Source organism: Drosophila sechellia, chromosome 4, assembly GCF_004382195.2.
Source record: "Drosophila sechellia strain sech25 chromosome 4, ASM438219v1, whole genome shotgun sequence".
Lineage (NCBI taxonomy): Eukaryota > Metazoa > Arthropoda > Insecta > Diptera > Drosophilidae > Drosophila > Drosophila sechellia.
This window is the reverse complement of record NC_045953.1, coordinates 793,538-810,954: the sequence shown is the minus strand read 5'-3', so window position 1 is coordinate 810,954 and position 17,417 is coordinate 793,538. Positions and strand designations below refer to the sequence as shown.

Genomic DNA, 17,417 nt, shown 5'->3' with positions numbered 1-17,417 from the left:
CTTACACGCGTCTACGTATGTGTAGGTGTCTATAAATATTGACATTTTAATACAAGAGCAAAAACAGCCTGAGAGGAACAAACCATTGAAGCAAATTTGCGGAAGCTATTTGTAAGTGTACAAGTCAATATTTGTCTCTACAACTGTATAAGACTCCACATCCACATAGACGGGCTTATGTGCAACCCTCTATGCGCTTACATAGAGGAATACGGCGTAAGCAATATAACTCGTGCGGATGGAGTCGCACTGAACGGAAGTCATCATTATAAATAAAATGTTTAGTTCAAAGCGAATCGGGCAAACAATCATTTGTTGTGGAATGGCACGGTAGGCATATAGTGCATTGGACAGAACTTCGCCTTCTTAATATAAACTTTGTGTTAAGTATCTGCAGATTTTTCTAGGCAAGATTTATTTTCACGTTGTGTATATACAAATGTATATTAAAAGACACCGGCCAAATAAAAATATTTTTTATTAAAGTAATTTCTTTTGGCTTTTGGGCGTTAAAGTGTTTTTGGCATATCGGTAGAAATTGACTAGACAAGTGAAGTATTAGATACCAGTTACTCAGCTAAGGGGAATATAAACAAGAAATTTCAACATATTTTTGGCATATCGATAGAAACGGGACGAAAAATAATAACTTGAGATAAACTACATTTACAAAAGTGATGGCGGGACAGTTTTGGGCGACTAGTGGTTTCAGAAGAGGGGCGTGGCCAAAATGTTTTTGGTATACCGATAAAAACTGGCAACCTTATAAACATTTTTTATAAGTTTGGGAGTGTTTTTGGTCGTAACAAACGGGGTTTGTAAGACATATTAGACAATTTAAAAATGGTTTAAAGTGAAGTCCACAGTGTTACTTTCGATTGCGAGGCTAGATTCCTTTTTTTTACCTATATGTTAAGAAAGAACATATGTAAATTAAGAATTGTTTTCATTTTAAAATTCGTTTAACAAACATTTTACAGAGATTGCCGAAATGCCGATATGAAGCCTCCTGGAGAAGATCAAACGAATGAGAAGGAGCATTCCGACTTAGGGATGATAAAACAACTTCAATTAATACGTAATCGAATACTCAGTCAGGTGCGTCAAAACCCATTTATATAAAATTTAGCTGAGAATTTAGCTGAGAACAAGATTAAAACAATAGAGAACTCAATAGTCGAGTTCCCCGACTATCGGATACCCGTTACTCAGTTGGTGCAAGTGGGACCAAGAATTTTCAAAAATTTTCAGGAATATAGGTAGAAATTGATGGAAAAAATTCATTTTAATCCTCTAAGGTGTGGGCGAGATAGATAAAAGTGGTTTTATGGGTAAGGGTGAGCGTGGACAAAATGTTTCCGGTATATCGATAGAAATTGGCAAAACAACTGTAGTAGGCTAGAGGGTATGTAGATAGTATGTATACACATAGTAGATAAGATAGGCATATCACCATTGTATATAAACATTATGCTTAAGTCATTGTTCGTTTTCGGGTGGCGTTCTCTCTGTATAGGTATAGAGGCAGATCGCAAACGGAGAGGGAGTGAGTAGAATGCTAAAGCTGAACAAGTGAAGTACCAAATAAACCAAGAGAGGCTTATTGGTGCGTTTGTGTTTTATTTAAACAAGAGGACTTATGTATATAATACGTCTACCCAACTGATTTAATAAAAAAAAAGTTTGTTGTCCTATGTTGCCACACCCACTAACCCCCTTAAACTGCCACGCCCACTAACCCACTAAAACTGCCACGCCCACACTTTTGAAAAATGTTTTAATATTTTTCCCATATTTTTATTAGTCTTGTAAATTTCTGTCGATTTGCTAAAAACTTTTTGCAACGCCCTCTCAACGCCCTAAAACCGCCCGAAGCGGCCTCGTCCTGACTTTTGAAAAATGTTTAGATATTTCTTCGTTTTATTGTTTGTCTTGCCAATTTTTATCGGTATACCAAAAATACTGTGGACATGCCTCTCCTTTCTCCTGCAAAATGCGCAAAACGGTCACATTCACATTTTTAAAAAATTTTTAAATGATTTCTCATTTTATTCCCCAATATCTTTCGATATCCCAGAAAAATTATGAAATTTTGCATTCGCATCCCTACTAGCTGAGTAACGGGTATCTGATAGTCGGGGAACCTCGACTACGGCATTCTCTCTTGTTATATTTAATTTCATTTTTATTTGATTTACCCTGTGCCTGAAAAAGTTTTTCTTTTACTAACCTCTTCGCCGCTTTGTGTGTAAGACCTATTTGTTGCTTTCAGTTTCTTTCATCATTTGCACAGGTTTGAATAACCATTGTATTGTTTCGCCTATTCAGAACTCTAACAATAAGCTTTTCTTTTTCCTGTGTTGTACTTTCCATTCCATTTGGTCCTTCTTTATACATGTGCTTGCCACGAAGCTGTATTCACAGCCGTGGTCCTTCCACATTTACAGACGGTGGAAGAAAGTACATACATACATGTGAGCGCCGTCCATTATTAGTTTATGAATAACTTTGAGCAGGTGCCAGATTCCTATATCGATCTACATATGTACATATGTCATATATACCCTAGCAGTAATTAGATACATATATATTTTATCAAAAAATTATGCCCGTTAGTCGTAGAGTAAAACAGTATACTAGATTTGTTGAATCGATAGAAACTTACAAGACTAATAAAAGTATGAAAATATTTCAAAATATTTTTCGAAATTTTTGGGCGTGGCATTTTGGACGGTCTATACGCGTTAGAGGGGTCGTGCCAAAAGTTTTTTGGCAAATCGATAGAAAGGAAGCGTTTCCGACCTTACAATGTATATATATTCCTGATCAGGATCAACTTTTGGCCACGATTTTTTGTCAGTATGTCGATAGAAATGGGCAAGGCAAGCAGTAAAATACAACTAAAGAGAATGATATAGTCGAGTTCCCCGACTATCAAATATCCGTTACTCAGATTGTGGAAATGCAAACGAGAAATTTTAATATTTTTCTGGGATATCGATAGATATTGGGAATTCAAATAAGAGAACATTTTCGGGCGTTTTGAATGTGTGAGAAGGGCCAAAGTGTTTTTGGTATGCCGATAAAAATTGGGAAGACAAACATTTAACGAAGATAAATAAAAACATTTTTTAAAAGTGTTTTGGCCGGGTTGTGGGTGTTAAGTCTAACGCTTGGCAACAAGTTTTTTGGCAAATCGATAGAAAATTACAAGACTAATAAAAATATGAAAAAATATCAAAACATTTTTCAAAAGTTTTGGGCGTGTACGTTTTGGACGGTCTATAGGCGTTAGAGTGGGCGTGCCAAAAGTTTTTAAAGAAAAATATAAAAATAAAAGTGTGGGCGCGGCAGTTTTGTGCGGTATACAGTTTTTTAACTACGTTTAAATCTAACCCTAAAACTGACCAGATCTCCGGAATCTACATATAGGAAATAGAGGAATGCAGAGTGTTAGGCATCGAATTAGTGCAAGTTAGTTTCAGGATGTATAAAAAATGATATTGATATTGAACCAATGAACTTTTGATATTGAACCAATTGATTAAACTATATTGATGCATTTATGACGACTTCGGGACGACACCTGCTTTACCGAGCTTTAATACAAGTTGTGGCGGCTACAAAAGCCCTTCCGGTAAATACAAAATTATACAATGTTTTACAAGATTGGATCTTCCGTAAGAGTTAGTATGTATTTTTTTAATAAAGTATATTTCGACACATTATCCTTTTTATTCTTACCACCACCCAATTTAAGTGTACCTATTATTCACCGGGGAGTTACTCTGGGCATTAAGTAACGGTGAGGTAGCAAATTTTTAGCTGAAGCCGTCAATGAATAAGCACATTCTATACATTTCGGATCCATACTCTGGCTTAGCTAAGCTAATCGGCTTGGAATCACGCTAATGTGATGTTTATCTGTGCAATACTTAGCTGAAAAAAGGGGATGATTGACGATGATGATGGCCACTGATTATTATTGTCAATGCGCAAAAGATCTAATGAAATCTCACTGTTTCTGTTTAAGCTTGCGTTTTTGGGGTAGTTGTCACCCGTATGTATTAAAAAACAAGCAATCATAACCGCCGCAAACGTAGTCCCAACGCAGATACCTCATACCTTAGTCATCCAAATGGTTCTCATTAAAAGTATATAGCCATACTTTGTTTTGCTAAATATTAAAAATATGCAATTTAATTACAATGAATTGGTCAAGAACTTTTAAAGTACAGTATTAATGGAAGTAAATATAGGATGAAACGAGTTTATATTGCCATTAAAAGCTATTAGCTATAGTTGGTAGAATTTGATATACATATTTTGGGAAGGCGAATTTACTTAACTAAATATCAATATCATACTTATTTTTATGTTTATATGCTTATGTATACACATATAAACTATATTGAATACAATATTAATAAGGGAGAACGGAATAATCGACTTCCACGACTCGTTAATCAGATGGCAATGTTCGCTGGGTTTTTCAAAATCTTTGTTTCATAAACATATAAATTGCGAAGTAAAATATTGCCAATAAAAAAATACCCTTGCAGAAATTACATATGTATATCAAACCAAAACATCTCTAACGAAAAACAGAAAATTTCGGACATCGGATTCGTTAAAAGGTATGTACAGGTAGAAGGAAGCGTTTCCGACCATATAAAGGATAACGCCCACAAGCCACACAAAACTGCCACGCCCACATTAAAAAAAAAAATTTTTTTGATATGTTTTCATAATTTTATTAGTCTTGTATGGTTTTATCGATTTGCCAAAACATGTTTTGCCACGCCCTAAAACCGTCCAAAACTGTCAAGCCCACACTTTTGAAAAATATATAGTTTTGTCTTTGTTTTATTGTTTGTCTTGTCAATCTGTATACCAAAAACACTGTGGCCACGCCTTAAAAAACGTCCAAAACAGTCAAGCTCACACCATTAAAATTTGTTTCTCATTTTATTCCCCAATATCTATTGATATCCTATGATGCAATGCCTTCGCGTTCCCACGATCTGAGTAATGGGTATCTGAAAGTCGGGGAACTCGACTATAGTATTCTCTTTTGTTTTTTAGGAATTCTGCAAATATGTTTTTGGTGGGTAAAGGTCGCCTCCGCACACAGTCATTTCTTGCGATTCGCAGATGCGGTCCAAAGTGGCAGTATTATATTGATATGGCTGCCGGAACGGACCATATATAGTAACATAAAAAAGACTTTTGATACTATTTTATGCTTTAAAACCGAGAAAATAATTTTCGTAGAAACGGTATAACGCACATATGGATTTGGCTTTACCGATTTGATTTATAAGATTTTATAGCATAAAAAAATATTTATAAACGGATAACGTTTTCATTGTTTATCATAAAAACATTTATGCTATTGATGTTTCACATATCCTGAAGATTTTTAAATTATGAAGTACATTTTTGTAAGTCGGTCGATAATATTATATATCAGCCTTACATATCAGCAAATTCTATATATGTTGTATATCGATTCATTACTAATATTCAACATATAACATAAATATCACATTATGGCACCGCGTAATAATAGTAACTGAAGACTGAACTTACTGCTGAGCAGTACGTTTTCATATAAATTTAAAGTATTTGTATTTTATGATAAATGGGACTTCGTACACTGCAAAGCTATAGCTCTAGTCACAATATAAATTTAGTTAGATTAATCTTTAAAAAGCATGTATAAATTCCAATAAATTACGTATATGTACATACAATTTCGTGCATATATCGTTGACGCAGATACATATGAATTATCCTTGTTAAAAATATGCCGACATTGACTAGAAACACGCATTTGAAAGCTAATGCCGTTTTGCCGTTCGGAAAATGTAGGAACTATTGGAATATGTACATCGTAATTAAACACGTTTTGAAATAAATATTTTTTTTCTTGCTCAGTGTGGATGTTTATTAACAGTTTATCCAACAGGTGTAAACATTATTTAGGAAATTTAGCAAACTACAGCACACCGTCGTTGCGTAAAAAAAATCAAGAAAGTTAGAAGGCATTCGCATTAATGTGGTAAACAGAGATTCTTTGTGTATTCATATCTATCTATTCGTATCTGTAAATCGGTCGATATAATAAGAAAATCCCACGCAAGCTTCTCATGATATGGGTTAGTCTAAATCATTTCAGTGAAGAAGCGCACATTTTACAACAATAATTATGAGTTTTGTGACATTTATGGATGATTCCACAATTTTGGTGTTGTCATGTGTATAAATTATAGGCTGAAATGTTTTGATTTTTCTTAGCCCACTCTATAAATTGGCTCATAGATTGAACAGCAATATAAATGGAAAATGTAAATGTTTGGTAACGCAACAGAGAGCCTTTCACGAGTTGTGTACATAAATAAGATGTATATATGTATGTAGATTTGGTCGTGCAATGATCTACATATATGCAGCATTGGAACATTATATTGTTTTTCATTTTTTTTTTTTTTGAGATTTCTATATTTATATGGGTTGATTGCAAGTGCTTATGTTTATGGCAGGCACACCTAAGAATCGTTTATTTGGTTTCTAAGACTTATCCAAAATATAAGTAAACGTAGTACGTATACATATATATATATAGAGTACCAGAAACAGTAATACACGTATGTGTAGATAATTTTAATAACCTTTCCAGAGGATATGTTTCTTTCAGACAGGAGCATGGATTATAGATATGTATGTGTGTTAATATATAATCTTAAACAGTATCAACAGCAGAGTCTATATAGCCGTCCGTCTGTCAGCGTGTCCGTTAGTTATCTGATCGATATTTTTCTAGACAAACTAGTCTCTAATTTTTAAAGGTAGTCCGATAAATATTATTTTCGATTATTACCAACAAATCATAGTTCGTAACATCATATATTCTGCAATGGTTTATAGTTTCGACTTGCCGAAGCTTGTTAATTTATTGTCACTTGCTACGCCTGTCATTTCTTTACGCTAGGAAGTTCCTAATAGGAACAGAGCTTGGCGTGATCAAATTAAATTGTGGAAAAGCATTTATTTACCATTTTATTTAAACTAATAACTTTTTAAAAGACATAAAATAGTCTTTTACAGAATTATATTTTATTCTACCTTTTTTTAATGCTATTTTATAAGATTTGACTTCTGACTACAGTAGTCACCGGAGAAGTTATTGTGAAGCAAAAGGAAAATACACGTACATACATACATACATACATAAGAATTGGTATATTTTATTATACAGCAACCGAATGTGTTCGTTTTTCTGGCGTAAAATCTGTTTCTGTATTCATTCATAAGTTTTTCTTTTAAAAATAGATCTGTCTTTCCTTCCTATTTCTATTCCCTCGTAGTACCGCTCCCAGACTTACGATTGCATACTACTTCATACATATACATACATGCATGCATATGTACATAAATATGTATAAATCTTCCTTCTTATGCAGCGATGATGTTTTCTTGCCATGATGTTTCAGTCTCTTTGCAAGGTTAGCACTTCTTGATTAATGTTGAAGTATTTTGAAAGATTTTGCAAACATATGTATTTCCGGTGTGGTTTGGAAACCTACAACCAGAAAAGAACATTTCCTCAACAATTTCGAGAAGGGTCTATGGACCCTTAAATATGTTTAAAGTCAGCCAAAATTAACTCTTAGACAAAATATAAGAACTGATATTGCTTTTTTGTAACTTGAACATCGAAAAAATTTTAATCCATCTTTTAAACGGACTTCAGTCCGATGAACTAGACAACATTAAATGGGACAGGGCAAGTAACAAGTAAGTAATTTTTGTAATATACGTTAAATGGTATTTATTAATTTAGAATTGAGCAACGTTCTCAGAAACAACAACTTTTCGGTTGCCTCTACGAGACTCAACATAAGCCAAGTACTTTCAAGTCTCGACATGCCATTTTTTAAGATAATTGCTTGCTTGATAATAGCTTGCAGTATGTGTAAAGTGGTCGAGTTCTCTTTTTGTTTGAATTTGTTCGGCATTTTTACGCTAAAGACGCTCTCCGTTGACACCGTAACTGTACCTTTTAGAATCAAAATAATCGGTGTGACTTCGGCAAACGTATTCGGCTAACCTCGTGCGGGCAGGGTTCCCGGTCAGGCGCTTTCTCCCTAAGCAAATCGAATTTTTGGTAACATCCCTGAGTGAATTTTAGTCATAAAAAATTTGGAGGTGGACATTTTATTTGGTATAGACAAAAACAGGAAGAAACAGGTCTTCGAATAAGGATAATGTTGCGAAAGAACGTGTTCTGAAATTTAATGTCTTAATATATACATTCATATATTTTTTAATTATAATTATAATAACATATACAATATAATAACTATACCAGTGTATATTTATCAGTATATATCATGATATCAGTATATCATAATCCTAACATTTCCACGTCATAATAAAATTTATTTTTCAAACAAGAGAGAATGCGCAACTCGAGTTCCCAGACTATAAGATACCCGTTACTCAGCTAGTGTGAATGCGAACGCGAAATTTCATCATTTTTCACGGATATCCACAGATATTGGAAAATAAAATGAGAAAAAATTTAAAAATTGTTCCATATTGTGGGAGGTAACGGTTCGGCGGCTTCAAGGCGTTAAACTGGGCGTGGCAAAAACGTTTTTAGCAAATCAACACATTTTTCAAGAGTGTTGGCGTGGCAGTTTTGTGGAGTTTGTGGGCGTTAGAGTGGGCGTGGCAACATGGGTCAACAAATTTGCGGTGAGTCTTTGTCTCTAGCTTTTATAGTTCCTGAGATCTCGACGTTTAACGGACAGACGGACATGGCTAGATCGACTCGGCTGTTGATCCTGATCAAGTCGGAAACGCTTCCTTCTGGCTGCCACATACTTGGCAACGAATCTAGTATACGCTTTTTCTCTACGAGTAACGGGTATAAAAAGAAAAGAGAACGCTATAGTCGAGTTCCTCGACCCTATACTCAGCTAGGGGAAATGCGAACACGAAATTTCAATATTTTTTGAATTTGCAAGTATTTAGGAAGAAAACTGTATTTTACGGAGAAATATCGACTGTGAAAAGTTTATTCCGATAAAAACGAATTTTCCTTCGATCTAAAACATACATTGATTCTGTGTCGACCAATTATTTTACTTTTGACTATACTCTAAAGATGTAAAATTTGTTAATACGTTAAGCTTAAGCGAAATAATTATTCCACGTTGGCATTTTATACTATTTTATATTTATAATTGCGGGGCTGTAATATAAAGCAAAAACACCTGTAAACAGGGTAAAAGCTAGTGAAAATCGCAACATACAAAAATTCTGATATCATCTTTCGTGACATAAAACAATTTTTATTCAACTAAGAATAAACAAGAATGTATTCATTCGGCACGATTTATCAAAATATTGGTTTGCCCTTTTATTTATTTTCTATTGAAGTGTGCCGAATTAATTTACTAAAATAGCAGCATTAGTCCCCTGCCGCATGAGTTTAGTTATGGGTGTAGGAGCCATAGCTATTTACAACTGTTTTTTTAAAAATCAAAATCAAATGGAAATAGTTCTTAGAGTTAGTAAGACATCCGAAACTCATTAGGCGACCTAAGCCCATATCATCGTGTCCTATATAAAGAAGTGAAGTTTATGTAGAAAAGTTATAAGAACTTGGATGATTATAAGAATTTGGATTATTATAATATGTGTTATTGGAAATGACTTTTCCAACATCCAACAACCACAATTCCCAAAAAGTCGTTTGCATTATCTCTATTAAGTCCCGTAGAAAGCCCCTTTCTTCTAATAAAGCAAGGGAGCACTTGAAATAGGGCTGACTTCCTCTTCGTTTACGAAGCTAATGACTCCTGAAATAGCAAATAAATCTGTGACGAAGTGCGTGTTTGTGGTACACAATTAGTTAAAACATTGTGTCCGGTAAGTGTTGTTCGCACGTGTGCAGGTCATTAAGAGGATGGAGTAGTCACATAAAGAAAACTTTTTACCAGCTTACAAAATTAGCTGTGTAATTATGTACATTTAAGTGCAAATAAAATATAGTGTTAATCCGTTCTTAGGCCCACTTTTAAGATATGATAGTAAAGCCATAGTTCAGGTAAGAGGAAAGTAGAGTATCAGTATATGTTTAGAGGCTTCAGACATGAAAAATACGTTATTTCGTGATTATTATACCAGTTCCTATAAATTCTTGATCTGGATATAAACAGATCTATCTCAGGAACTATAAAAGCTGGAAAATTGATATTAACCATACATATTTACGAGCAAAAGAATTTTAAAATTTTTCATTCGCACTAATTATTTATGACAATTACCTATGATGTATAAAAGGTAAATTTTGTTGCATTTCGTATTTAAATTTTATTATTATTTTATTATGTTTCGTCGATCATATTATTATTGCCATCGATTTTAGATTAGAACAAGAGAGAATGCCCGACTATCAGATAACCGTTACTTAGCTAGTGTGAATCCGAACGCGAAATGTCATCATTTTTCTGGGATATCGATAGATATTGAGGAATAAAATGAGAAAAAATTCAAAAATTGTTCCAAAGTATGGGAGTGGCCGGTTCAGGGGTTTAGGGCGTGGCAAAAACGTTTTTTTTTTTGCAAATCATTAGAAATTTACAAGACTAATAAAATTATGAAGAAATTTGGTAAAATGGTTCAAAAAGGTGGGCGTGTCAGTCTTGTGCGGTTTGTGGGAGTCAGAGTGGACGTGGCAAAATGGGCCAATAAGGTTAAGATGCGTCTTTGTCTCTAGAATCTGTATGCTGAATATCAACCTTCTAGGATTTTTAGTTCCTGAGATCTCGACGTTCATACGACATTCATGGCTAGATCGACTCGGCTATTGATCCTGATCAAGAATATATACACTTTGTGTAGTCGGAAAAGCTTCCTTCTGCCTGTTACATACAATGAATTTTCAATGAATCTAGTATACCCTTTTACTATACGAGTAACGGATATAATCATAATCCAAATTCCCTATGATATAATTTTCTGACTCTATTTGAGTACAACCCATAAGTTTCGAACTATCAAGTTGTCAAGTCCTGAGGAATGCTATGTTTTCTTAGATTGGTACTGACATTGCTATTGCGGTGGCTGTTACTATTAAAATTCATTGGCACGCTCCGTGTGTCGTCTGCCAACTAGGCTTAATCTGATAAAAATTGAAGCAACCACAATCCCGCAACCACCAGCTGAGACATTCAGCCGCGTAGTTGTCGAATCCGAATTCCCAAGCGGCTGTTCCTGTCCCCGAAAGCTGTAACAAAAACCGTTAATATTCCAATAACACAAGGTATACGAACAGTAGTGACAGTGAACGAATGCGGGGGTATTAGAGCTGCAAATTACACAGATGACACGCTGTGTCATCGCTTCATTGACTGACTCCTTAGTTCTGAAGGATGACTCTGAAAAAAGTTTCTTTCGCCTTGAGCCTTTTCTTATTGAATAATTTCGCATTGTCGTACACATCTTGCGGCATTGTTGTTGATAGGAAGGTTGTACAAGTGCTTTTGGAGGGTTTCTCGAGACCATTTCTTTCTCAGATGGCACTAACAGAAAATCAATACCGTTCTCTTGTAAAAAGGAGCCATCCTAGATCCATTGATGGGATAAGATAAAAATAAATGTTTAAAAGCAAACCCCACGGGAAAACAAATTAGACACAACGGGTGGCTGACTAGCCATATTTTAAATATTTTAACTTCCTTACAGAATTCATAATAATGGTCCCGGGTTCACAGGCATTGGATGAACTGCGATACGAGCGATATTAAATATTAAATGCAAAAGTAATTATTCTGATTCACATTATTTTTTTCTTCGCCACCAAAATGCCGTGAAATTGAAATTAAATGCAACTCAATTATCATGATAAAATGATTCTGTTTCATTGCTGACGTTAGTCTACAATTTTGTTGTTGCTGGTGATGATACCAAGTGGTACAGTAAGAGACGACTTTGTTATACTTCCAGCAAAATATGTATGCATACATAGTAACTAAAGAATTTGAAACTCCCATTAACTGAGTAAAGTAAAGGGCATCTGCTGGCTAAGAAACTCGACATAAAAGACGACCACTCAAACTCCCAGATGGCGGCGAAAACTATGAACATCGCCCGATCAAGGATTTCTTTATGTGCACGATGCTGCAGACTGATTAGCTCAAGTTTGTTTTAAACTTTTAAGTCTCAAAGTCGAAAACAAAACTTTAACAAGTGCGTACATATATTACATAGTATTTTATTTGGAAATAGTTTTATCTCGTATGACTGCAATTTTAATTATAAAAAAATAATTGGCTTGGAAGTCAATAATGTAACTCCTTTATTTCTAGTGAGGTTACCATTTAAATATATATAAAAGCTACTAAATCTTTTTATCATAATTAACATGCTGGTGTTCTGCATCCCAAACTATTTATTTATCATTGTGTATTTAAATAAAAGTATAATTTCTTCAAACTAATTGTAATCGAAATTATAAGAAATGTATGTGTGTATAATAGAAATTTAGGTCATGTTAAACATTTGTAAAATAATATCGATAATTTGACATGTTCTTAAATCAACAAATCGAAACTTCACGATTACAACTAACATTACTTACCTTTGCTACAGTTCGTTGTTGCTCTCACATTCTTTGTTTGGGTGAACCCCCTGGGCTTATCCCACCAGAGGTGGTAGCGTGTCCTCTCCTCTGTGGGAACACACCTGAGATTTTTCAACGTTTTTGTCGATAGACTTTAAAAAAAGGCAAGCGAATATAACTTCAACGCTTGTCTTGATGGACCCTTAAAACAACATATAGAAAAGGGAACGTACTGTAAGCAGGGTGATGCAACTGCACGTGCGGGTCATTGAATTGTTTGAGAATACAAATAACTGATTTGTATTTTCATGGGGACGACTATGAGTAGAAGTGGCAAAGGCGCTGTGGCTGCTGCAAAAACCGCCACTCAACTTCTGGCTTTATTCTAATTACGAATACAAGCCGCTGTAAAAACCACCCTCGGCCCACCCGCGCGGCTAATGTCAAGTGCAAATGTCTTGGTCAAAGCAAAGGTCGCGGCATATGAGGAACGAGATGGAGGGGCCCGTGGGCCAGGAAACAGCATTCACTTCTTTAATAGAACCGTATTTCATCTTGGACCGCCCATCGTTTGCTGGGTAATTGTTTTTTCTTTCTTTGCACGACGACTTGCAACTTTGTCCCTGCCCTTCGACGCCCACGAACAAACTGAATCCTGCATCCTGGGTCGGCGTCAACTCAATTACGAATTATTTAACGTTCGCACTGCAAACGTTATACGCATGAATCTTCCACATATCGCCCGCAACTCGCATCTCTGTTGCCCTTAACCAGGAAATTCAGAAGTATATTGGGGAAATTGAAATTTGAATTGAAAACAGTATTTGAAAAAATTGAAAGCTGGGTTTCAAGTGCTTCGTCTATCACCAAGTTTCAAGCCATCCGATACAAAGTATTAGAAGTGGTTAGCAAACGCATCCCATCTCAATTTTAAAAGAGCTATTATAAAATTCACATGTGTAAGTTAGCTGCTCCAATCTTTTGACCACCCATCACTCGCCCTCCGAATAAAGCGCTTATGTAATACCGAAAACAATGGCAGCTCTAATGATGGAAAATGCCAGGCAGCTACAGACCCGGCTAGAAGGAGATGATTAAATCTCTGACAACAAAAGACAAAATAGCATTCAAATTAGATGCTCATTGTCAATGTTTTGTTGCCAAAGTAGCGCCACATTCAATGTATTGGGATATTCAAGGCCCATTGTTCCCGCCAGACAATGGGGTCACAAATGAAGAGCTTGGGCGTATTCACTCAAGCTGTAGCCTTCGGATGTGACGTAGATCCAAAATCCAGGACGGTGACTTCTACCAAGGATATGGGCAATAAAAGTAACCGAGCAATACGGTATCACGCGACACAATTCCAAGAACAGCAGCAACCCCTCCAATAATATGGATACTAACGATCATCAATCGACGTCATCAATCTTCATCCATAACCAACACACTCAACCCAACAATTTACGTCAAAAAAATAAAGCATTGGACATGCTTAAAACGTTAACTCGACTAGCACGATTGGCACCCCACTCTTACCCTCTTGCATTTAAACTTAACTCAATCCCCAAAAAGGTAGTGTTTACTTAACATCATAGTGCCCTTTTATATTTTCGTCCTAGGTTTCTTTTTGCACATTTGCGTTTCACCTGTTCGTTCACCCATTTAGTCCGTCATGAAAATGTGGGGCATTTTTTTAAATTGCCGGTAGGGTTTTTTAATATAAAATTATGTGTTTTAAAATTTCTAATACATATACATATTAATTGACTGAAACGAAAGCCTAATCGACTGATTTGTTTATAAGTTACCTGTTAGTTAGTTAATCAATTTTAAATGTAGACCTATAGTTAGCTAGGACTTTGATAAAGTAGTGTATACCAACGAAACTATGATTTCCTTTCTAATATTAGAATTTTTTAATTTTAATTTATTTTTTAACTGTTCCTACGGGACATATATAGGATATAGTCTTCTAACTTTGAAGAAATTAAAACCGAGATTAAATATTAATTTAACTTTATTAAGTTATCTATATTCGACTTCCGAAAAAGATATACCATGCAATGCAGTGGTATATTGTCTAGTCAACATCAGAAAGGGGTAAATACGCATTTTCTGTCACTGGTGTTTTTAAGACCCAAGTTGCGTCAGACAATCCTTTTGTGTTTTTATTATTGCTGACGCCTTCCCCACAATGATGAATAAATAACGAAAATAAAAGAAAAGTACATCCCCGCTAGAATATTGAGAAGTTTGTCGCAACTTTGAGATATGTATAAGGGAATACGCCGAAGGACGCCGAATGATATAAACACACATCCAAGCACAAGCAACATTTGAACATGCATAAGTGAAGTTTATGTTACCATATATATATGGTACTTTCATATGTACGTATATTTTTCCGGCGCAAGGGTACACAAAATTTTTTTAAAATGTATGCAGAAACTGATCCTGAATAGATGGGACAAAGTCACATTTTAATACCCTGATAAAAAGTTTTAGAATTTGAGTTCGCAACTGAGAAAAGGACGCTTTTCCAACCTTATGAAGAAGAACCACAAATCGCCGAAAACTATCACGCTAACACGTTTAATTATTCTTTTGATTTCTATACCCTTAGGGTATATAATAGGGTATATTAGGTTAGTGAAAAAGTGTTTACGCATCTGATAGTCTTCATAAATATTCTTCCCATGGATCACTAGCCGCGTCGACCTGGGGTACTGTAATATACTGTAGAAAATTTAGATTAAGCATACATATTTTTTAAACGTAGACAAAATTTGTTTTAAATGACTACTACATCACTCCAACGTCCTCAAAACGCCAAAATCGGTCACGGCTACACCTTTCAAGGATTATAGTTTTTATACCAGTTACTCGTAAAATAAAAGGGTATGCTAGATTCGTTGAAAAGTAGCAAACGGGCAAAAGGAAGCGTTTCCGAGCATATCAAGTATTCATATTCTTCATCAGGATCAATAGCCGAGTCCGTTCGGCTCTCTGCCGCTCGTCCGTTTGAACGTCGAGATTTCAGGAACTATAAAAGCTAGAAAGTTGAGATTAAGTATGCAGTTTCCAGAGACATAGACGCAGCGCATGTTTATTGGTTCATGTTGCTACGCACACTCTTTAGCAAACAAACCGCCAAAAACTGCCGCACCCACACTTTTGAACCATTTTTAAATTTTTTCTCATTTTATTCACCAATACCTAATCGATATCCCTGAAAAATTATGATATTACGATAGTCGGGGAAGTCGAATATGGCATATAAAATAACGCATATACATATATCGCCATTGTGTTGATATTACGATAGAAATCAGAAAGGAAAATAGTAAAATAAAAAATGAACTATTTTAAAAAAGGGTGCGTAAAAGTTTTGGGCGTGGCAATGTTGGGGATACAGATAATAAAATGAATAACAATCGAACGCTTTGGCCAGTTTCGTGATTACAGCCTGCATTCGGACGCACGTGGCTAGAACCACTCGTCTAGTTAAACGTTTTTTGTCTACAGATAGCTACTTAAAATATAATTATATTAACTTAGTTTTGTATATCCATTTTTTAGAAACACACCATAAGGCAACCCAGCTTATAAAACTAACATTTCTCGTTAAGGAAAATTCTTGTTTAACTTTCAACAGAACCATAATTGAAACTAACTTAAGCAATTTGTGTTTGCGATTTCATTTGTCTATCTCGTTACTTTTGACATTGCCTTCAAAAGCATCTATGAGCCATTCGAAAATTACGCTTTTATAGGGATGGGTTGAAGGTGGGTCGGTGGAAAAAGATCAAAGGACAATTTCCTGATTGTTTTATTCCGTTATTTTATTTTGTTTGCGTTCCGTTTCGTTTTGAGCTGTTGTGTATATGTAGCTACGGTTTTATTGTTGATGTTTGGGCGTATGTTGTCTTTACTTATTTATTCGATTCGTTTACTTTGACATTCAGCGTCAGTCAGTTTCAAATACCCCTGGCCAGGCGCATCCGCTTCCTTTATTGACAACCACCCACCATGGTCAGACTTATTTATTTATTTGTTTATTTTCATTATTAAATTGTACTTCATTTGTATATTCCGTTTTGTTTAATCTTATTTATTGTTTTGGTATTACAGAAGTCTTTGTTGTGCCCCAAAAATTTAGGAATACAAAAGCTGTTCGACTTAATGCCGATTAATTAATTGATGAGTGTTTGTTTGATAATATATCCAAATTGATGTTTTCAATTTCCGCTTGCAGTTCGGAACATAAGGTGGTGGGTTTTTGCAATTTGAGATTGTCCACACACTAGTTACACAAAATAAAATAAGGAAAAGTATCTGCTTTAATTAAAGCAGCAAGAGTTTTGAGGCCCCAGGCCCTCCAATCTGCACAAACAATATGAATATGAACACTCTGGCTTCCATTCTAGAAAAACCCGCACACCCGGACACCGGTACCTCATTAACGCCGCGAAACGAACTCGACACATTGTCAAGCTCTCAAGTATATACTTCTAGCCCAGCTCATCGGAACAGTTCCGTGGGTAAATGAGGATGTGGATTTTGGGGATGGGACTTGTTGTTAAAATTTTTTGTTTACCACCAAACAATATCACCCCGTACTGAACTCCTTAAAGTCTTTCATAGAGAAGTATATATTCAGGAATGCTTAAGGTCATATAGTCAAGCCTGTTACGCATCTAATGATTCGGCCGGGGCTTCTTTGACTTCTTCTAAATCTGGGTGGTCACTATAACTGTCACCTGTTACTGTTTTGTTA

At 35.3% G+C, this 17,417-nt stretch overlaps 1 protein-coding gene across 2 annotated transcripts in view; it reads left to right on the top strand.

The window, feature by feature from the left end:
- Positions 1-17,417, top strand: part of LOC6619486 (transcription factor SOX-5) — a 35,242-nt gene that overhangs the window by 9,389 nt on the left and 8,436 nt on the right. The window contains exon 2 of one of the 2 annotated variants that reach the window (XM_002043665.2): positions 981-1,098. The exons of the other annotated variant lie outside the window; for it this stretch is intronic. Coding sequence (XP_002043701.2) covers positions 981-1,098 — 118 coding nt within the window. The remainder of the gene's footprint in view (positions 1-980; positions 1,099-17,417) is intronic. 2 annotated transcript variants of the gene reach the window in all.